At 50.3% G+C, this 23,852-nt stretch overlaps 1 protein-coding gene across 4 annotated transcripts in view; it reads left to right on the plus strand.

Moving 5' to 3' along the window:
- MSL1 (MSL complex subunit 1) overlaps positions 1-23,852 on the plus strand; it is a 595,596-nt gene that overhangs the window by 486,587 nt on the left and 85,157 nt on the right. The window contains exons 1-2 of one of the 4 annotated variants that reach the window (XM_078645682.1): positions 20,514-21,097; positions 21,157-22,085. The exons of 1 other annotated variant lie outside the window; for it this stretch is intronic. In XM_078645682.1, the coding sequence (XP_078501808.1) occupies positions 21,837-22,085 (249 nt within the window). In that variant the 5' untranslated portion in view covers positions 20,514-21,097; positions 21,157-21,836. Of the gene's footprint in view, positions 1-20,258; positions 22,086-23,852 lie in introns of those variants that run through there. 2 more of the 4 variants (XR_013595080.1, XM_078645681.1) reach the window with 2 other exon arrangements.

Here is a 23,852-nt window from a genome sequence, read left to right on the forward strand (position 1 = left end):
TTGGATCCACCCGGACATCTTCCTCCTGGTCGCCTGCAGCATCTTTCTTCAAGGCTCCTTAGGATTCAACAACGAAACCTGACACATCTTCACACCTATGCACCCGCCGTCCGTGGGTAAGGTAACGCGAGTACTTCAATGCTCCCAAGGGTATTGACTATCCAAGTGTCTAAGTCTTTAGTTGTTTCCTCCTATCTAAACCGGAAGTGTCGTAAATCCTTCTAAATCTAACTTCTAAGTTCCCATTGACTTTGCATTGACTCGCGCGTGTGTGTAAAGACACTGCACGTGCCGCCTGTGGGCCTCCTACTCCTAAACTATTGTTCAGATAGTATAGCCCCAGCGATTCCTTAGGCCCTAGGCCTTTCCTTTTCTCGTGACGTGGTACTTATACCACTTTCTTAATATATGGTTTGCTTCGCCCCTAGGGTCGAACCGTAAATTGTGCAACTTAACATATTCTGACTAAGTATCTTGTTATGTGCTTTGGCCTCTGATCTCATAAAGAGTTCAGAGTAGTGTGTTAGTAAATAAATACATATATATTTTATATATATCCTGTGTGGTGTCCTTTTATAGGATATTCAAGGGGTTACATATGGTAAAACAGCTGGCTTTACACGCCCTCAAGAGTCTTTTAGCCTAAGACTGTTCTGTCCACGCTACCACTAAGATAGCTGGTCTATAAGGTTGAGTTACAACCATCCCCATAAGGGTTGTTTGGACTGGTGCAAGGTGATCAAAAGAATAGTGATCATCATATACCAGGCCAACTTCTCACATTGGTGGCAGCGGTGGGATTAGAGCTTGCTGCTGTTTTACCACTTGTAATCTTGAGATATCATTTGAAAGATCACATAGGTACCTATAGGTACATATAAAAACAAGCCTTAGTATACTTAAGTTCTACTGAACTTAGCTGTTGTAGAGCAAAGGGCCTAGCACACCCTGACTACAACTCCTAGAAAGGTTCTGTAGGAAAACAAATAGTGTAGGTAGGTGCAACACCACACCTCACTAGAAACCATGTCTCAGACAGTGAACCCCAGTGGTTCCCTGCCTGCAGAGGCAGATCCCTTGAGGACTGCTTCGAGATATGAAGCCTTAGCTTTCCAAGAATTGAGTTCTAGAAGGCTAAAACAGGGTTCAAACCCTACCCTCAGATTCCTGGTTGAGCTCTTAGAAGAGTATGATGCTCAACAGACACCTAACGCAGGTGCTTCAGGTAGTGCAGATGAAGTCCTTCCCTCCACAGATGATGCTCCTGATACTATTGATCCAGAGGAAAGAGAGGGGGTAGTGGAGGAAGATTCTGAGGGTGAGGTAAACAGCCAGGTCCCAGTCAGAAGACTTATCCAGGCTAACCTAAGCATACATGGGAATCAGTATGGGCAGCCCCCATGCAGACCCCCAAGTGGGTTTAACCAGAGGCAGAGGAGAGGAAGATCCCACTCAAGGGAATCTCTCTAATCTCAAGCTTCAAATGGCTCTCATGGCCCTGCTCGGAGAGAGATGACCTCTCCTCAGAAAAGAGAACATGAGGCCAGAATGAGAGAAGCTGCTCTGAGGATTGAGAGGCAAGAACTTGAAGTTGCCTTGGCCAAAGAGAAGCTTGCTCGTGCTAGAGAGCACAAAGAGAGTGGGTTAGAACCCACTGGTGGCAGCAATATCCCTAAGGATAAAGATAGGTCCTATGATAATAGAAACCTAAGCAAGATTGTGCCCCCCTACAAAGAAGGGGATGACATCCACAAATGAATAACTGCTTTGGAGAGGGCCTGCAAAGTACAGCAGGTACCCCAAAGTCAGTGGGCAGCAATCTTATGGCTCTCCTTTTCAGAAAAAGGTAGAGATAAGCTCCTCACAGTTAGTTATGAGGATGCTAACAATTACACTGTCCTGAAGAGTGCTCTGATTGATGGGTTTGGCTTAACCACTGAACAGTATAGGTTGATGTTCAGGGATACCCAGAAGACACAGACTCAGGACTGGACTGATTTTGTAGATTGTGCTACTAAGGCTCTGGAGGGCTGGTTATTGGGCAGCAAAGTACAGGATTTTACAGGATTGTATTATTTGATTATGAGGGAGCAGATCCTTAGTAATTGTCAAAACCAGCTTCTACACCAGCACCTGGTGGACTCAGATCTGACCTCTCCACAAGAATTGGGTAAGAGGGCAGACAAATGGGTCAGAACCGGGATTAGGCCTAAAAATCAGGGTGGTGACCAGAAGAAAGATTCTACCAAGCCTCAAGAGAAAGGTGGGGATAAATCAAAAGACAAGTCCTCCACAGGGCCGCAAAACTCCAATGGTGGGGGTGGGTCCCAAAACACTTCCTCTAACCAAAAGAAACCTTATTGCCATGTCTGTAAACAGCCTGGCCACTGGAAGACTGACAGCAGTTGCCCAAGGGCCAACAATAAGGAAAACATTCCCCCAAGTAATACTCCCAGACCTCCTGTTACTGTTAGTAGTAATCCCCTAGGTGGTGGGAGTGCCACCAAGAATTTGGCTGGGTTTACTTTGGGAACTCATGTGGACTCTGGCCTAACCGGGTCCCCTAAAACAGCTACTCTTGTCTTTGAAAATGGCATGGGGTTTGCCAACTTCACTGCTTGTCCCAACACTTTGGGCAAGTACAGACAGGAGCCCTACATCAATGGCCAGAAAGTTGAAGCCTACAGAGACAGGGGCTAGCATCACTATGGTGACTGACAGTCTAGTCCCCTCAGGACAACTTTTAGCTGGGTTCACCTATCAGGTGACTAACATTGATGGAGTGCAGAAAGATCATCCCATGGCAGAAGTAAATCTCAGCTGGGGAGGTGTCACTGGCCCAAAGAGAGTGGCAGTGTCTACAAACTTGCCTGTAGATTGTCTACTGGGAAATGATCTAGAGATCTCAGCCTGGGCTGGGGTAGAACAAGAAACCCATTCCAAAATGGTAGGCCTTCCAGAAAAGGTTAGTGGGGCTGTGATGGCTACAGCCCCAGCAGAATTCCTTCCTAAAGAGGTTGGAAGGGCTGTGATGATCACCGCCCAGGCTCAAGCAGACTTCCCTGAAAAGGTTGGCAGGGCTGTGATGGTCACAGCCCACACCCAAACAGAGTTCCTTCCTGAAAAGGTTGGTAGGGCTGTGATGGTCACAGCCCAAACTCAAACAGATATTAGTGTTGTGAAGCCTGAAACTATGGATCACTCCACTCAGACAGAGAGTTTTGGGGAAGCCCCTGATGTCAGTGGACCCTTCCAAGGTGGGACCCAGTCTGGAGCAGGTAACCAGCCCCTCTCTACCCTGCCTCAGTCAGCCCAGGGCTGTAGAGGTCAAGGAGGCCAGTGGACCCCAAAGTGCCCCCTGTCCACTAGAACACCCCCATCAGCAGATTAGGGGCACCAAAGCTAGCAGCCCTAGCAAGGTGAAAATTTCAAAAACTCCTGAGGGATCTCCCTTACACTTAGTTAGGAACCTCCCCCAGATGAACTCTGTTGGGCACAGCCAAACATGGGACCTGATGGCCCCAGACCTGACTTGTCCCTCCAGTAATCAAACAAAAGGGACCCAGCCTCCAGCTGTAGGCAGCCAGAGGTTGACCCTGAGAGCACAGTGCAACTCAGTCATGGAAAGAAAGGCACACATGTTGGATAGTGATTGGAGGAAGCTGAGCCCTACATTAGTGGAGCCTCACTTCAGTACTCCATCTCAACACCAGCCTTTTACTTTGCCAAAACACACCACAGGTAGAGATTCCCTATGGTGGAGGCCCTCTGATACCCCTAGGGTGAGGGATTGCTTAGTGGACCATGAGACAGGGGGTAACCATGCTAGTGCAGGTACTTCTTTATATGGCCACTTGGGCAATATAGGCTTACCTGGTCAAGGATAGCCTTATCTCCTTTTGTTTGGGGGGGTTGTGTAGGAAGGTGGATACCTGACTATGGTTACCCCAGATTTATTTGCCTTGTGTTTAGCTGGTTTTCGACTTAGTTGGCCTGGGATCCTGCTAATCAGGGCCCCAGGCTATCTGCTCTCACTGTAAAATGGACTCCATGTACTCTAGATACATCTCCAATTGGATATTGGGTCACCCTTGTGAGTCCCTGTATAGTGTACCATAGATACCCAGGGCATAGGTGCACCCAAGGCCTACCAGGGGCTGCAGCATGTGGTATGCCACCCCTGGCTGGCCATCCAAACTGACACAACTGGCTGATCACTCAGCTGGGGCAAGGTTGTGTAATCACCCCTTGCTTAGATATAGTATCCCTATATCTAACCTTATATCTAGAGACATATACACCTATAAGTCACTCCTATGGCAGGTCTTAACAATCCTGAAGGCAGAGTGCTTGGTTGTATGTGAGATGAGGCTCTAGCATGAGCTGAGCCTGTCTGCAGCTATCAGAACCATTTCCTTATAGCTGTTCTAGGATATAGCCATACCATTTACGCTTAAGTGCATTATAATCCTCGCGGTTAAATGCTAACTCTGGTTTGGCTTTATCAAAACATGTTGTGTAAGGTGTCATACGCTTTGGAATACTACCCCCTCGTCAGTTCTGGCGACGGGGGTAACATTCCACCCTTCTAGAGAGAGAAGACATGTTGTTGCCGACTATCCCGGTTAAAGTTAACCAGAGCCCCAGCGTCACAAAATGGACGCTGCTGCCACGGACACAAGTCTGACCTCCTGCTGCTGGGAGTCCTTCCAGTCACGGAGGTTTGGACAATAGGTTTCCTGCCTGTGGAGATGCGAGCACCACCCCAGACAGGACTTTGTGTATTGGGACAGGGAGGGCTGAATAGAATGAGACACTGCCTGGAGCACCCTAGGTGCTCCATGCATACCCTGGTTCAAACCGGTTGCTGGGGCACTCCAGCCCCAGCTCTGACGCGAAACTGGACAAATGAATGGGGGTGTAACCACCCCCCTTCCTGGTCCCACCCATAGGAGGGACCTAGAAAGTAATCCAGCCCCTTTTAGTTGTATAAAGGTAGGAGCTGAGTCCTGAAACTTCAGATTAATCCTGAACTGTAAACTTGAAACCAAACTCTGGACCTTCGACATTCTGCTGAAGACTGAAGAATCTCCCTTGTGGCCAAGGAGTGACCACCCTGGGTAACCAGGCACCATCCAGCAAATCAACGGCTTGCTTTGTCGACGTTCCCGACGGAACCAGAGCACAGACTTCCAGACCTCTCTGACCCTCTCTTCACGACTGCAGCATAGCTGAGATCCGTGGAGGCGACGAGACACGTGGGACCGGACATCTTGGTAAGCCTGCAACTTGCTAACTGTGCAGCTCCTGAGGCATCCTCGAAGCTGTGCACTGGGGATTGAGAAACCACGAACCCAAGCTCGACCTGCACCGAAGATCAGCCCTCCACACTCCACGAGTTCTGCGTGGGGCCCTTCTGCTTGTGTTCTGCTCGACGCGTTGTCCGGTTGCTGGCCCGTTGGCTAGTGGCCTCTGTGATGACAATCCCTTTGAATCACCTCGCTGGTCTGGTTGCTCCAGACTGGCCCTTGCTTGCCTGCAAAGGTGAGGCACCCCAGACCTTGCTGGTCTGCACCAGAAGCCTTTGTTGTATCTTGCGTGGGTTGCCTTTGCCAAGGCTTGTCGACTCCAATCCGGAAGTCGACCCCTCCATCTGCGAGATCCTTCGTAGGACAACCCGTCTCCAGCACCTGGTTTTCAGCGACGCCTCCTGGTCCACGTGGCTGCCAAGACAAGCTTCAAGACAGCACCTGATTGCTCCTCGACGTCGTCTGGTTCCTTCCTGGTTCCACCCGGTCACTAGCTAGTGACCCAGACTCTGTCCCCTCTGCTTTCAGGTCCTCCTCATCCTCGCTCCACCCTTGGATCCACCCGGACATCTTCCTCCTGGTCGCCTGCAGCATCTTTCTTCAAGGCTCCATAAGATTCAACGACGAAACCCGACACATCTTCACACCTATGCACCCGCCGTCCGTGGGTGAGGTAACGCGAGTACTTCGATGTTCCCATGGGTATTGACTATCCAAGTGTCTAAGTCTTTAGTTCTTTCCTCCTAGATAAACTGGAAGTGTCCTAAATCCTTCTAAATCTAACTTCTAAGTTCCCATTGACTTTGCATTGACTCACGCGTGTGTGTAAAGACACTGCACGCGCCGCCTGTGGGCCTCCTACTCTTAAACTATTGTTCAGACGGTGTAGCCCCAGCGATTCCCTAGGCCCTAGGCCTTTCCTTTTCTTGTGACGTGGTACTTATACCACTTTCTTAATATATGGTTTGCTTCGCCCCTAGGGCCTAACCGTAAATTTTGCAGCTTAACGTATTCTGACTAAGTATCTTGTTATGTGCTTTGGCCTCTGATCTCATAAAGAGTTCAGAGGAGTGTGTTAGTAATTAAATACATATATCCTGTGTGGTGTCCTTTCATTTGATATTCAAGGGGTTACATATTGTAAAACAGCTGGCTTTACACGCCCTCAAGAGTCTTTTAGCCTAAGACTGTTCTGTCCACGCTACCACTAGGATAGCTGGTCTATAAGGTTGACTTACAACCATCACCATAAGGGTTGTTTGGACTGGTGCAAGGTGATCACTAGAATAGTGATCATCATATACCAGGCCAACTTCTCACAGTGATTATGAAAGGGGTAGGGACGAAGGTTTGGGGGGGAGCCACAGAGTCGAGCTGCTCGCTTGAAAGAGGATACTCAGTGTCATCAGACAGTGGAGATGGTGGCTGTGAGTTGACAAAGATAGTCCATTGAAAGCTAGTTGAATGTTTGGTTTGTTCTGAGACAGTACGAGGTAGGCTGAGGGGGACGTAGCTCTCCAAGGTAGTTAGCAGGTGGACTGGCAAATTGAAGAGGGGCATCTCATTGGTGCTAGAACTCTCAGTCTCCGGGTGACCATTTGGTGAGGAAAAGGGAGGTCAGTATATAGAGTAAAGGCTAGGAAATGGTCTTGAGCATGTATCCTTGTTCAGAAGTTTGCATAGGCTCTGGATTTGCCACAGGAGGCTAGCTGAAGAATCTATTGCAATGTGTAAGTGGTAGATATAGAATAAAGGGGCAATTAATTATGGAGGTATGTGTGATGGAGGCTTGCGGCACATGTGAAGGTTTAGTGGAGAGAATCCATTTCACTACACTAAAGAGTTGCAAACATACAGTCCAATAGTGGGAGTAATATCAGTGGATTGAATAATAATCCTCACATTATCGTATGTGGAAATAGTGTTTGACCCAAGCAAAATACATGGTCGGAGCTATTTATAGCCCTCCCATTGTTTACAATTGGTTGTCTTCATCAAAATGAATATCCTTGCTTCTCTTTGGTCAGTACATGCCTGCTTTATTTCCTCTTTGTGCGTTTGCCCCTCACCTAGAACATGGCCGAAGTTCTGGTTCCTTGCTCAGGGTCCCTCCACTGCTCGCACTTTCTGAGCTACTTTTTTCTTTCAGTTGCAGGACTTCATAAGAGTGAATGTGTTTACAGGCCCCCATTCCGCATTTTATTTGCCACATTGCTTGTCCCTTTCTGAACTGCATTGTTGTTTGCCCCATCCTGTGTTGCTGCTTGCCTGTGTTGATTCTCCCTCCCTCCCGTCCCATTGCATGGCCCATCATTTCCTGCATTGTTTTGCTTGCCCCCTCCCACTCTGTGTTGTTGCTTGCCCCATCCAGCATTGCTTGCCCTTTCCCACCCTCTTGTACCGTGTTGCTTCCTCCTCCCACCTTTCCGCTGTGTTGCACTTGTCTCCTCCCTCTCGTCCTACATTGTTTTGTTTGCCTCTCTGCTGCGGCCCCCTCCCACCCTCCTGTTCCTGTCCCGGGCTGCAACGGAGCTGCTGTGCAGCATGACTTAAAGTTTACAATAACATTTCAATACAAAGCACCACGACATGGCTACATAACATACTAACGTGTATTTGTAAAGCGAGCGCACGTATCACCCAAGGGTCGCAAGGCGCTGAATAACAGATGTATATTGTTACCCAACTCAATGGTTTGCCATGTCATGGTGTTTTTATTTATTTTTATTGCTGGCAGGGGGGCAGGTCGGGAGTCATCTAAAGCCTCTTGCCCTCCTGCCAGCAACTTTTACAAAAATTCTATGGAACGGCCATCACTGGCAGCATAAAGTTTTTTTTTTTTGCTTTCGGTCATGCTGCTGTGCAGCACAGCTAAAAACATTGATAACAGAAATGGCTCACATATTGTCAGTCAGTCAGTCAAAACAAACTTTATTTGGTTTGTTACAACCATAAAAGTACAATTTACCTCTTATCCTACTAAAAAAGGAAAAAATAAAAACAACAACAAATACATAGCACGGCGGTATCAATAAACATATTACTTCTTGATATACATATAATTTGACTATTATTTTTAAAATCGGAGTATTATAACAATTAAATTAATAAAATCACTTAATTCATACCTATACAACACCTCCCTAATCATGCATCACTTACTGCATTAAGCACTAATTGTTTCACCCTTATTTAATGTTGGGGGCTTATATCATTAGATCTTACTATGTGCAGTTGAGGAACACCTTAACTTTATTCATGTATTTCCCCAGGGCACAGGCTATATCTAAGTTCCCCATTTCCATTAACAGATTAGCGGCTTGCATCCTGTTCGTAATATTATAATTTTGAAAAATCGGACATAAAATCTCCTTTCGTATATCTAAAAACCACATACAATCTAGTAAAATATGTATAATATTGCAGGTAGTGCCTAAAATGCAAGTGCAGTTCCCATTACATCCTATCATTTGATTTCGAGCTCCATTATTAGTGTAACATGGGTTTATTCCAATTCTCATTTTTAGGACTTCCCGCCTTAAGATATGACTTGGTAGCCGGTCCACATAGGGAAAATGTTGGTCAAGCTCCTGTTGAAAGTTGGGCTGAAACCGTCAACATTATCGGCGCCCTCTTGCTCTCCTTAAACCTTTTGTGCGCGTAAAACAGCCGCCATTTTGGGCACCATGGCTTCCCTGCTCTCGCCGAGAGCCAGCGCGCCTCTCTCTCCCTCCTAGCTTCGCTGACAACCCCCCTGCCTGCACCTGCCGCGAATCATAAAACCCCTCTTCGGCGCTGCTCTGCCCCAGGCCCTCGTCCTGTTCCCAGCGCAACACCTCCCTTCTTCCCATTTATGATCCCCGGCCCTTTGATGCAAACCCCTTTTCCCCGTGTGCCCGTTTGTCTTCCCCGTTCCCAGGCCGACACCCAGCTCTGCCGATACCAATCCTTGCCCCTCCCCGTACAATAGAAAGTTTCCCCCCAGCAAGGGATCCCCGGGTTGATCAAAGCCCCCCGCCCTACGAGATCCGATCGAACCCCACACACTCCGTGAATCGGCGGAATATCCAGCTGCGCGATGATCATCACCTGTTGTGAACGGGGCAGGGACTTCCACTGTAACCTTGCGTGGGAACGGGCTGGGAAGGGGGATTCTGAGGATGTCTTTCCGTACATCAAAGTATCGACGAGAATGTGTTACATGCAATAAAGAGATAAACTTGTGTATAAGAGGCCAGGCCTCAGGGATGCAGTGAGAGCACCTCAGAACGATACCTTCTGTCCGTTTCGTTGTGTTCTCCTCCGGAGAGAATAAAAACCTTGTTTCCTGCCTTCCAGTCTCCAGCGCCTGCCTCTTCAATAGTTTAACTTCTTTGTGGGTTCAAGAGGCGACACCGCCGGGCAATACTTAAGGATCTTATATTCTGGTTGGTAGTTGCCCCCCTTATTTTCAACAATTGGCGCCCAACGTGGGGCCCATCAGCGACCCATGGATCCAGTGGGAGAGGTCCTGACGACAAAGTGAACGACTGCAACGATCGGGAACGCGTCTGTCCGATAGACCCTCGTCTGACAGCCGATCATCCGAACTTCACTGGTTCCGAACAGACCTCTCTCGAGTGATCTACGGTCCTGACTGGGAACCATCAGGAGTGCCGCGAGGATAACGGAGAAGAGAGGACGATCGGGCGCTGGATTCGGAAGACAAGAAACTGTCCATGCGGTCCGGGTAAGGTCGTGTAATCACGACAAGTTGCGAAATGATTGCTTGATTGCTTGTTTGTTTAAAAATACTAGTATTGCTCTCTTTTATTTATTTGGAGATTCACTGTCTGCAAACGGAGAAACAACGGGCTCTCTCTTTTGCAAGCAGTGGAGGATAGGTAGGGCAGCAGCCGTGCTTATTTTTTCTCCCCCACTCAATAATCACTTGAAACTGAACTGTTGTTCGCAAAACTATTGTTTCCTGGAGATTCCCTGTCTGCAAACAGGGAAGAGACCACCCTTTTTGCAGACAGTGAAAAGGGTAGGTAACGCAGATCTTTGCGGACCTACTCATTCTCCCCATTGTTATTTATTGGTCTTTTGTTATTTTGATCCATGAGGTATTCACTGCCTGCAAACAACGTAGAATAGAAATATTCTGTCCAGTCTTTGCACCTAGTGATAAGATAGGCAGTGCTGACTTTTTAGTCCCTCGTTACGAGCCGTCATGTCTGTCTTCTCCCCACTGATTAGTAGCCTGTTTAGCCCGGACCGCCTATTAGAGATGGACCATTCAGCCCCACTGGAAGGCACCCCTAATAAGGACATGTTCATGAAGCATGGATTGACCGCTATAGCCTATAGTAAACTATGGCATAAATATACAAAAAAGGGTCAAGAAAGTCAATGGCCCCTGATAGGATCCTTCGATGATGATAAAATAAAAACGCTAGAAACTGCCCTGGGTAAAAACAAGACAACACCTACTATGCTTGACAGCTTCGGCATGTGGCGAAAAGAAAACTGAGAGTAGGTTGGAAAAAGAGCTGCGAAAAGCAGCCCACCTAGCTGCTCAGAAACTAGAAAAAGAGATAAGGGAAAGAGAGAAAGCTAAACAGAAACTAGAAATGGAAACGCCAAGCCAGTGTCCGGTTAGAACCCCCTCCATGCTCTACCCTGATTTACCCTCGAAACAACGAGCCAATGAGGACCTGCTGTTAGGTCCTCCTATCATCTACATGCCCCCTCCATATGCCCCTTCTCAACCCTTGGCGCAGCACGCGCCACCCCCAGGTACAAACGAAGGTACCGCCACAGCGTCGGCCCCAATGGCCTCTGTGCCAGCCGAACCCCTGGTATTAAAACCCGCATCAACAACAACGTTAGACGACCATGAGACTCGAGGGGCTGGCCCTGCAAGAACAAACAGACTAGACAAAGATGAGCGAGCGGGGATCGACAAAATAGCAAGGACACTGGTAGAAAGAAAGGATGATGAAGAGTACATCACAGATATGTTCAGCTCGTATACAGGGAGTCACAGACGACACTTTACCGTACGACTGTGTTATCATGTCTTGAATGCATACGAGGACCGATATCGAGACAAAGGTCCCGAGAGCCTAAGGACTCTGTACCGGAAGGTCGATATCGGGGATGAGGGCGAGTGTGATGTGTCGGACCTCCTTACGCGTACGCTTGAGGTTTTCCGCCACCTCACTGAACGAAAGCCGGGAGCTAAATCCGCAGCCTCCGTAGTGATCGAACCACCAACCGAGCAATCTAACACCATGATGCCGATACGTGAGGCTGCCCCTTACTGGGTTCCTCCTCGGGGTACAGGGACTCACGATGATGCAAACAACCAAGATGCGAAGGGAAGGGTAGTGTACAACTGGGTCTACCAGCCATGGGACCGGCAAGAGATACTGACATTCCGGAAATCTCTACCCGACCTACGTAAAAACCCCACTGCCTTCTATACTGAATTGGGTACAGCCCTGGGCTCAACGATTATGACCCTGGCTGACATCGACTTGTTCTTCGGGTTATGTCTACCAGCTGATGTGTGGAAGCAAATCCGGAAAGTCGACCACCTTGAGCTGTTTGGACATACCTGGTCACAACTCGATGACCTGGACAAACAACGGGGACCAGGACAAAAGCCGTTGAAATCCATTCTAGACCTCCCAGATAAAATCGTAGAGAAATTAAAAACCCTAATCCCAGAAAAGAAAGTGGACTGGTCGATAGTAACAGCCTGTCGCCAAAAACCCCAGGAGGATGTATCGGAATACTTCTCCCGGTTTGAAACGGTGTTCTCCGATTACAGCGGCCAGGACATGACCACTGCAACCGGACACCATCTGTTTGTCCAGAATTATGTTAAGGGCCTATCATCGGAAATCTCCCAGAAACTACAGGCCAGCGAGAGTAGTTGGGCAGCCTCCAAACCTACAGCGATTCTCCAAATGGCCCAATATTATGAGCATCAGAAAAATGAAAACGATAGGGCGACAGAGAAAAAGAAGAAGGACTTAAAAGAGAGGGTGATGATTGCCAAACTGCAAGGGGTGACTATAGGACGAGACCAATACCGGGGAAACTACCAGACAAACGTCCCTAAGACTACATTTCCCCAGGACCGCACTCTGACTTCCTACAGTGGACGCACAGACCTTAGAGAAGACCAGTGCGCTTTCTGCAAAGGGACTGGCCATTGGAAATCCCAGTGCCCAGTTCTTCTGGAAATAATCAGAAACAAAGACCCCAGGGATGTAGCAAACGGACCGAGACCTAAGGGACAACAACGAGGGCCCCCAAATGACGCGACTAATGACAGATCAAGCAGACCAAATACGTTCGATCGACCCAGGCAGAACCAATATCAACAATCTGACTATGACGACACTCACACCTTCGCATAGGACAGCCAAGGGCGAGGGAGGGATCCAGTCGAGCTCTATGTTGACCAGCAGGGCCCTTATGTCACTGCTAAGGTCCTGGGTACCAAGTCTCCATTTCTGGTAGACACTGGCGCAACACGTAGTGCGTTATCTAAACGACTGATTCCAAGGGCACCCTTGTCTGGCTCACTCATAACATCGACAGGTTTCGATGGAACGCCCTCCACCAACCCTTTGTCTGCCCCGATTCTCTTTGACGTAGAAAACAACACCACCGACACCACGTTCTTGCTTTCCTCCAATAGCCCTGACGCCATTATGGGACTTGACTTACTGAAACACTTCCGAGCGACGATCAGGTGTTCTCAAGATGGAGTTCGAGTGTTTCTTTACGACAACCCCGTTCTGCTTAGACATTGCTCCCCCCGACACATGTTTTCCATCACCGACGTTGACGCGTCCCTGCTTGACACTCTACCTCCGTATCTGTGGGCCAAAGCGGATTCGGACGTAGGGCGTATGTTAATTGACCCAGTGCACATTACTGTCCGACCAGACGCAACACTCCCAAAACTCCCACAATATCGGATATCGCCAGAGGGCGAGAAGGCATTGGTAATGATTATCCAGTCACTGATAGACGCAGGAGTGGTAGAGGAAGTGGTTAGCAACGTTTGCAACAGCCCTATCTTGCCCATTATCAAGAAGCAGGGAGAGGGAGATGAGAAAGCATACCGTTTCATCATCGACCTCCGAGAGATCAACAAAGTGGTGGTACCCCAGTACCCTGTGGTCTCAGACATCACCACCATCCTGACCTTGATTCCATCCACTGCCACCACCTTTTCCGTCATCGACCTCAAGAACGCATTCTTCTCCATCCCCATCCACCCAGACAGCCGATATCTCTTCGGCTTTACCCTAAAAGCCCGCTCATATAGGTTTTGCCGAGCGCCTCAAGGCTACACGGAAAGCCCTAGCATCTACAGCCAGGCCCTCAAAAGACAACTAGACCAAGTCCAGTTACCCGACGGAGTGGTGTTGGTACAATATGTCGATGACATCCTTTTGGCAGCCGACACCACCCCTCTAGCGGTTACCGCCACCATTCAACTCTTGCACTTCCTTGCGGAAAATGGCCACAAGGTCTCCAAGAAGAAGTTGCAATTCTGCCTACCCCAGGTCACTTACCTAGGCCACCTTTTGTCCAAAGATGGAAGAAAACTCACCCCTGATCGAATCCAAACCATTCTAGATACCCCTGTCCCTAAGACCCAGAAGCAGGTTCGCTCCCTATTAGGCCTCACCTCCTTCTGCCGACAATGGTTACCAAACTTCAGCCTCGTTGTAAAACCACTGCTTTCTCTGCTAAACAAAGACGTCCCTTTCCCACTCCCTTGGACTCCTGAGTGTCAAACTTCCTTCACAGAACTGCGAGATGCCCTTTGCTCAGCCCCTGTCCTGGGTACCCCTGATTACAAAAAGCCCTTCTCCCTTTACACTCACGAAAGGGAGGGGTGCGCTTTATCTGTCCTGACCCAGGCCATCGGCCCTAAGCAACGACCGTGCGCTTACTTCTCTGCCACTCTTGACCCTGTCGCCAGAGCCTTGCCTGCCTGCCTTCGAGCTGTAGCTGCTGCTGCAGTCTCTATCCGACAGAGTGAGGGGATTGTACTCTCGAATTCCCTCACGGTACTGGTACCCCATGCAGTCGACACCCTCCTGAACCAAACCAAGACGCAACATCTGACGAGTGCACGACTGACTGGATACGAACTGACCTTGCTTGCCCCCCATATCACCCTGAAAAGATGCACCACACTGAACCCAGCAACTCTGTTACCCTTGCCAGAGAACGATCCCAATGTGCACCCCGTACATGACTGCGTGACTCTTACGGACGAACAGACCAGGAGTAGGGTCGATCTCAGAGACACAGCTTTCCCTGACCCCGACGGGGAGTTGTGGGTGGACGGTTCTTGCATCAAACTCTCCGATGGTACCACTTCCGCTGCCTATGCAGTCACCACGGCTCGAACTGTAGTAGAAACAGCCCGCATCACCCAGCGATCTGCCCAGGCAGCGGAACTGATTGCTTTGACGCGAGCCTGCATCCTGGCAACAGGAACCACAGCGAACATTTACACCGACAGCCAGTATGCCTTCGGGGTGGTTCACCATTTTGGGCTCCTCTGGAGGGAGAGAGGATACTTGACCTCACACGGCACACCCATTTTGCACGGGGATTTAGTCTCCGCCTTAATCGAAGCTGTCCTCCTCCCCAACAAACTTGCCGTTATCAAATGCCAGGCACACAAGAAAGTGACAGACATTATTGGACAGGGAAATGCACTAGCCGACATCACCGCCCGAACGACAGCTGAAAATAGAACGACAACACATATGTACGTGACCAGGTCACAAGCAGAAAACTGGACTGACGCCAAGGACACAATTAGAGACATACAAACGGCTAGCACACAACACGAATTGACTGAATGGACACGGGTGGGATTGAAAGACGATGAAGGCTGCTGGCGGACAAAAGACACGAACAGATGGTTGCTACCTGATTCGTACTTGATTCCCATATTAACCATGGCACACTCCCCTGCCCACATAGGATCAGCCCCCATGATCGAACTTGTCTCCAGGGTTTGGCACAATGACAAGATCCCAGATTCCGCCAAACGCCTGGTCCAACAATGCTTAATATGCCTGCAACACAACCCCGGGAAAGGAACTGTAGTACCCCGGGGGGGGATTTGGGGTCCCAAACCACCCATTTGAAGTCCTGCAGATGGACTACATCCAGCTAGACAGATGCCAAGGCCTGAAATATGTACTCGTCGTGGTGTGCGCATTTAGCAAGTGGGTGGAAGCATATCCAACCCGTGACAACACCGCTATGGCCACTGCAAAGGTTCTGTTAAAGGAGTTTTTCCCCCGTTATGGCCTCTGTCGTGTTTTATGGAGTGATAATGGCCCCCACTTTGTAGCCAAAGTTATCCAGCTCATCCTAAATGGGCTGGGTATTAAACAGAAATTCCACGCAGTCTTCCACCCTCAATCTGCTGGGCTTGTCGAACGACACAATGCCACACTAAAGCTTAAACTGGCCAAAATAGTGGCTACGACGGGCCTGAAATGGCCAGACGCCCTCCCATTGGCATTGCTATCGATGCGCTCTACCCCCACCCGACATCACTTAACCCCTTATGAAGTTGTCTTCGGTCGACCCATGAGCGTCTGGTCTGCCCCGAAACCAACTTCCATTCATGACGTTCCGGACGTCCTAATGTCTGATTATCTGTACAAATTGACTGAAACTTTGTCTGTCCTTCATCAGCAGGTGCAGCAGGCCATCCCCGATGCTTCCAGGGGTCCGGGTCACGCCATCCAGCCGGGGGACTTCGTGCTGATCCGAAATTTTCAACGATCAAAGAGTTTTGAACCCCGGTGGACGGGCCCCTGGCAAGTGCTGATCACCACTCGGACCGCACTTCGAGTGGAGGGGAAGAAACACTGGCTGCACGCTCATCACTGCAAAAAGGTCTCTCCAGCCCTGGCCACGACAGACACCGTCAACACCCAAGAAGAGCTCCTGAACCAGGACCGACCATCGTTGAACTGCTACCCTGATACTGAGACACTTGAACTTTCAAAACATCCTGACCCCACTGTGCCATCTCGAGAAGGGTATTTCCTGCGTCGAAAGGAGGGAGCTTCGGCTAAGTAGGCCACTGACTAGGTTAAAGGATCTCAGAACGGTGACCCAAACTACCAAGGGTTACCTGGAGAGAAGCTAAAACTAAGTCTGTGGTCCTGCCCACTACCGAGCACCTTGAAGACGAAGATGATGGAAGCGCCAGATAAGAAGATGATGGAAGCGCCAAATAAGAAGCCGACGGAGACAGCAGGAAATACCCACTACAGAAATCCGAGAACAGACAGACTCCATAGCTCAAAGACAATTGCACTCTTCATCGTAATCCTCCTCTGTTTTCTCCTCATGACTACGCTCTGGATTATGGAAGAACACGTACCTGCTCACGAAACATTCCTAACCACTGCTCAGCCTACCACCATGAAGGAACATTATCTAATTTCGCTCTCTCCTCAACTAAGAGAGAGGCGAAAGGAGTTTTGGAACAACTCTTTCGTGCAGCTACTTCACCAGCACAATCTTGCCACCAACACCACCAACTGCTGGATCTGTGGGTTGCTACCCCATGCCACTGGACATTCAATACCATTCATCCCTTCACCCTTCTCTGTCCATGGCTCCTGCCTTGCCTGGCTGATCCTCCTGCAAGAGAGCTATACGGGCAATGCCACCTCCAGCAGAACTGCAGCACATTCTTCTCATGGGGCCGGGCGAAACAAGACAAAGACACACTTCTGCCCGCTGACCCCCAGCGACTCGATCCAAATGGACATCCCGGCTAAAGAACGAATCGAAATGCAGGTGTTCAACAATCCAACCAGACCCACCTTCTCCTATCTGCGGAAACGAACGGCTGCCACTCTGACTGTGGCCCTGTCGGTCATCAACGTCACAGGCCACATGTGTGTAGAAGGACTTGGGACACAGCTGGTGGGTCGCAGCGCTTGCCGCTTTACCAGCACTCTGGATTCCACGGATCCACCTTCCTTTGTGTCATCCCCAAACATGTATTTCATCTGCGGCACGAAGGCCTACACCTGGCTCCCCAAAGGCTGGGGGGGCACTTGCTACATCTCCTTCGTCCTTCCTCCAACTTATGTGGCCCCAGCGAATCACCACAGGCAAAAACGAGCCAAAGACGTTGAGCAAGCCGACTCAACAGGGGCGCAGTTCCTCGATGCTATGAAAGGACTCGTCCCCCTCTGGGGCCCGATGGCAAACAGCCGTGCCATCCGACATTTGACTCAGGCAGTCGAGACAACCATGAACATCACAGCGGGCATCTTTGCCAACAACACTGCCGAGCTCCAAGCGGTCCGTTTGGTGGCTCTTCAGAACCGCCTCGTTCTAGATGTGGTTCTGGCGGACCGTGGAGGAGCATGCCGCATTATTGGGTCCAGCTGTTGTACATACATACCGGACAACTCACCCTCAGTGTACAAAGCCATCGAACATCTTCACAGACTCTCTTCGGAAGTTCACCAAGAGCAAGAAGAATGGTCGCTTGGTGGTTGGTTCTGGGACACCGTCAAAAGCTGGGGCTGGAGACTGCTCACCATTATCCTGATTCCCGTAGTTGTAATATGTGGCCTATGCTTAGGAATTCAATGTCTGCCACCTATGTGTTCTTTATGTGCGAGTTGTATTTTTCCCAAAACTGTGGACATTGGAAGCGAACATATGAGAGCATTGTATGATACCGAAGTTAGGAATTTGATGAAAATTGACATTGAGTAAAGCAAGGTGGCTAGATATGTTGAAAAGGGGGGACTGTTGAAAGTTGGGCTGAAACCGTCAACATTATCGGCGCCCTCTTGCTCTCCTTAAACCTTTTGTGCGCGTAAAACAGCCGCCATTTTGGGCACCATGGCTTCCCTGCTCTCGCCGAGAGCCAGCGCGCCTCTCTCTCCCTCCTAGCTTCGCTGACAACCCCCCTGCCTGCACCTGCCGCGAATCATAAAACCCCTCTTCGGCGCTGCTCTGCCCCAGGCCCTCGTCCTGTTCCCAGCGCAACACCTCCCTTCTTCCCATTTATGATCCCCGGCCCTTTGATGCAAACCCCTTTTCCCCGTGTGCCCGTTTGTCTTCCCCGTTCCCAGGCCGACACCCAGCTCTGCCGATACCAATCCTTGCCCCTCCCCGTACAATAGAAAGTTTCCCCCCAGCAAGGGATCCCCGGGTTGATCAAAGCCCCCCGCCCTACGAGATCCGATCGAACCCCACACACTCCGTGAATCGGCGGAATATCCAGCTGCGCGATGATCATCACCTGTTGTGAACGGGGCAGGGACTTCCACTGTAACCTTGCGTGGGAACGGGCTGGGAAGGGGGATTCTGAGGATGTCTTTCCGTACATCAAAGTATCGACGAGAATGTGTTACATGCAATAAAGAGATAAACTTGTGTATAAGAGGCCAGGCCTCAGGGATGCAGTGAGAGCACCTCAGAACGATACCTTCTGTCCGTTTCGTTGTGTTCTCCTCCGGAGAGAATAAAAACCTTGTTTCCTGCCTTCCAGTCTCCAGCGCCTGCCTCTTCAATAGTTTAACTTCTTTGTGGGTTCAAGAGGCGACACCGCCGGGCAATACTTAAGGATCTTATATTCTGGTTGGTAGTTGCCCCCCTTATTTTCAACACTCCCAGGCCGATGTCATGTGGGCTACCGAGCTTTTTTGTGAGAGGTACTCCCGGTCATAAGTACGGGACATATCAGTTCCTTGAAGCCTTAGTTCTTTCTTACCTATTATTATGTGGTCTTGTAGCGGGCAAACCTTCAGTTCGAGCACCCTATATGCATTCCTTATTGATGCTCTAGTCTCTTTTGCCCAGGATAGCTCGCTCGTGGCAATTTCCTCTTTGGCCCACTGGGAGATTTTGAGGAGCTCCTCTGCTCCCAATCGCTGCCAGAATCGTACAAGGGCCATACAGGGGGTTATCGCCCACGAGGTAATTCCCAACTCAAGTCTTGCTGCCTGTACCATAGAAGATTTAGGCAGTACGAATAGGCTTTTTAATATATTTCCCTCCTCTCTATCCCAGGAGGTCTGGCTCACATATTCGAGACAGATTGTATTTGCCAATACTTGTAAAGGCCATGATGAAGTGTTCTAGAAGAATATGAGGTCAGTGGTGAGGTAATCCAAATGACCACCGTGATAGCTTGTCAGGGAGCCAGCCCTTCTAGGGTTCTGTGTTTTAAAATGTTTGTCAAAGCTTTGGAACGATGCGGTGGGTAGAGTACCCTAAATGAATTAGCACCCACTTTCTCTCGCTTGTTAAATATGTTTATTTATGGGGTACTTCTCTCTTGAAGAAAGAGAAGCGATGGAGCACATTAGCTGCCTGCCATCTATCCCTTTGCCTTTCTGTAGTAGAGCAATGACATGGCTTAGAAAAGATGTTCGAGGGGCTGGGATAAACCGTTATATGCATAAGAAAAAATGTGTTTCCAGTGGAAAATGCGGACGAATAATATGCAATATATATATATATTAAATCTGGGACCCAAGACAGTTCGTACACAACTCGCAGCTCATTTATGTGCACATTAAGGAGAAGGCGGCAGGCAACACGCTCTTCCGTCCCCCGGGTCCATTTAATATTGTTTACTTGGACTGCGCATATGTTCTGAGAGTATGCTGCTTCAATTACGTCATACATCTGCAGACATATTCCTCTCCAAGACTCCCTCTTCCTCCTCCTTTCCCAGGCTCTGCGCCTCTCATGTCCCTCCCAGGCTCCTCTCCCCTTCTGCCACAACGACGCACCCCCTCCTTCCCAGGGCACCTTTTAAATTATGCCAGGACCCTTCTCTTCTGTCTAAAGCCCTGGCCCATCCCCCCAGTCAAGCCTAGTGTATCTACTCCCATACATCGACATACACTGGACAACACCTTAAAGGGAAATGTTGCTGCAAGGAGAAATATATGTGTTGCGTTGATGGCTGCTTTAAAGAGGGAGAAAAGGAAAACGAATGATGTTAATCTCTTTGGCAAATGAAGAGTTGCCATTTATTTCCTGGGACTTCCAGGTTCGCTAGGCAACCCCTTTCTTCCCCTGTGATGTTTGAGCACCCCTCGAGTCCCCTTGCCCTGTACCCCACCCCCGCTCTCTCCCTTCCTCCCCCACTCCCAGCCCCCTGCTCTCCCCTCCCTGTCATGGCGGCGTTCGCTGACAATAGCCCAGCACCCGCCTCCTGCAGCCTGGTGCGCATGCGCAGCTCCGGTTCGAGGGAGAGGAGGCCTCGCGGCGTCGGCCGAGGGCAAACAAATATTATTATTAATAAACAGCGGCCGCACGGGTGGCTGTAGCGCGGGGGTAGCCAGGGACTGAGCCCGCCAACGGCCCGTCCTCGCTCGGTGCGCAGCGCACCATCCTAGCCGAAGGCTGCAGACAAGATGGTGGCGGCGGCGGGATAGGCAGAAGGGAGCTGAGGAGAGCGCAGGAAGGGGACCGGTGCCGGGCCAGGAGAGGCTGAGAGAACAGGCCGAGGGTGCGGAGGAGAGCCGGAGGGAGAGGGGCTGAAGGGAAGAAGCCACTGAGAGGCCAAGCGAGACCCAGAAAGACGCCAGGAGGAGGCAGCTGAGGAAAAGGACAGAAAGTAGAACACCGGGCACACGAAGAGTCTCGGAGGGGCGACAGGCCGGCCCTGGGAGCACCGAGGGGAGAGAGTCCGGCCCTGGGAGAACCGAGGGGAGAGAGTCCCGCCCTGGGAGAACCGAGGGGAGAGAGTCCCGCCCTGGGAGATCCGAGAGGAGAGAGTCCGGCCCTGGGAGAACCGAGGGGAGAGAGTCCCGCCCTGGGAGAGAAGATAACTGAGGGGAGCCAAGCCCGAGGGACTGACAGGAAGAGGGGCTAAAGGGAGCACGGGCAGACTGGGGGGGAACAGGCGGCATCCGAGCCCTAGGAACTGAGAGGAGAGAGGGGCACACGGAGGGGCCAGTCCCGCGGAGCTGAGGGAAGAGACGCTGAACAGGAGAGGTCTAAGGGGGAAGTCAAGCCAGGGGGGCACAGGCTGGTAAGGGGCATAAGGAGCAACCCTGATGTGAAGGGAAAGGAGGGTCTCTGGAGGGAAGACTGAGGGGCGGAGGAGAGGCGAACCGGCGAAGGCCAGGGTAGAAAGGAAAAGAGGCGGCAGGAGAGTCCGGGGAGAGTCGAGGCGGGAGAAGGCGTTGATGAGCCGAGCAAGGGAAGGAGGCGAGGCCTGTACCGGGCCTCAGTAACCCTAGGGCGGCCTGGAGGAAGCGGAGCTCACTGTGGAGGCCGAGACAAAAGAGCGAGCTGAGGCAGGTCGACGACTGGGGACCGAAGCCCACGGAAGAGGCGGAAACAGAGGCGACCACGAAGCCCGGACCAGCCGAGGCCCTACGAGAGACGCCCGAGGCACTCCCTGCAGGCCCCACTCTGACGCACACGGGGGCCCGGGCTCACCCGGTATGCGAGCGGCCCACTGAGCTCGCCGGCTTGGACATGAGTCTGAGGGCCGGGGGCAGCCCCGAGGGGCTGGCAGCCATGGTCTGCGAGGAGCCGGGCGGGGAGCGCCTGTGGAAGAGCCCAGCCCGCCGTAGCCCCGGGCCGGCGGCCGCCGCCGGGGGTCCCACACAGGCCGCCTGCCTCAAGCAGATCCTCCTGCTCCAGCTCGACCTCATCGAACAGCAGCAGCGACAGCTGCAGGCCCGGGAGCGGGAGATCGGGCAGCTCCGGAGCGAGCGGGACACGGTGAGACCCGGGGCCACTGCGGTAACGTGTGCTGAAACTGGGGAGGGGGTACATGTTTAGAGGGCCGGTGTCTACTGCACCTGAGAGGTATTGGTGGGTGGGAGTGCCGGTGGGTGAGCATGCGGGCCTTGTAGTATCATATACATACATAACAGTGTAGGGGCTTAAAACTTTACACTCTTTGGGGTGGGCGGGGTGGCGAGATACTGGTACACTAGTCCAGGGAAATCGTTCCAGAGAGCTGACCCTAATCAAGAAAGGATAAGTGCTCGAAATCCTGTGGGTGGGACTTAAGCAGCCTTTTATCAGTAACGGGGCGGGATTGGATCCGAGCGCCTGATTTGCTCCTCCTTTTACTCATCTGTGCTTGGGGTGGCCTGCAGGCGTGGCTCATTGCGGTGGGCGGTGTTGAGTAACCGCCAATCACGCGTTCCCGGCTTTACAGTGCTTAGAAGTAATCTTTCTCCCCGCCACCATCTTGGGTACTGTGCTGTGAACCGGGCTTTGTTGTGCAGAGCTCGCCCAGACACGCAAGCAGTCCAACCAGTTATGGCTGTCCCTGAAATTCAAAACGGTGCTACCAGCACGCCCATTTATTTCAAATAGTTACAGCACGGTGCATCTCCGTAGTGAGGCGGTGCACCCCCCCCAACCCGGGGACTACTCATGAATAAATGTAAACTGTACAGGTCGTACAATAAACATACGGAGCTGTACTACTCACGTCATGGCATTTGTCAACACCTCCTTTTTAATCACAGTTTTAACATCAGACCATGTGTTATATAACCACCTGTTAAAGCCTCCTCAAAGGTAGTGTGCGCTGGACTGAGTGTTTAGATCCAGTTTTACTCCCAGTGCCTAAAACGCGAGATGTTCATAATTATGTGAGATATCCGACGAAGGGCTTTCACTCCCAAATGCAGCTATGACTTTAATTGCACACCACATAAATATGCAAATGTGTGTATATATATATACATGGCTGAGTAATCGTAAAAAAAATTGGGAACCAACTGATTGCAAAATATGTTGACAATTCAGTTTCGCAAGCATCACATTCTACAGTAAAATACGCATATCGTTCACCTTCAGTACACTGAAACAGTTATGAAACACCAGAATACCATTTGTTGGAGAGTCATAAAAACGCCTAAAGTTACAAACATATCTACTGGTGTTACGTGGATCTGTCCCTCTTTATAAACTGCACAATTTACTGGTGAAGTAATTCGCTTGTCCGCCAGCTGCCCTGTTGGGGTCTATCTATAGAGCTGAACATTTCGCAGTTGTGTGAAAATCCAAATCTTCTAGAAAGCTTTGCGCCAGAAACCTGACACCTCGCAATTCTCGAATAATCACGATGCAAACCCGCATAACGCATAAAAAAGGAAATTTATTTTCTGCAAGTCACGGCCCGAAATATCGGGAAATGTTGCACTCCAAGCAATATTTGCTAATTCCTCTAGATGGCAGTCATGCCCCATAATGGTTGCTGCGCCCGGCCCTTCACTTAACAAAATGTGTGTTGGAATATATATTCGCCACACACGATATAATGGGGGGGGGAGAGAAGGGTGCGTTTTTCCGCCTATTCCGACTTCTTGCGGATTAACATGCGAATTTTGTTGCTACCCACTCTAAATCCACGACTACTAGAAATTACTGGGCCTCTCCCTTGAAATTCCAAAAGGTTCTACCTGTCGCAATTATATATATGTATATTTTCATTCCTGGTAATTAATGATTGACTTTTAATGCCCAAAG

This window comes from Lissotriton helveticus, chromosome 5_1 (assembly GCF_964261635.1).
Source record: "Lissotriton helveticus chromosome 5_1, aLisHel1.1, whole genome shotgun sequence".
Classification (NCBI taxonomy): Eukaryota; Metazoa; Chordata; class Amphibia; order Caudata; family Salamandridae; genus Lissotriton; species Lissotriton helveticus.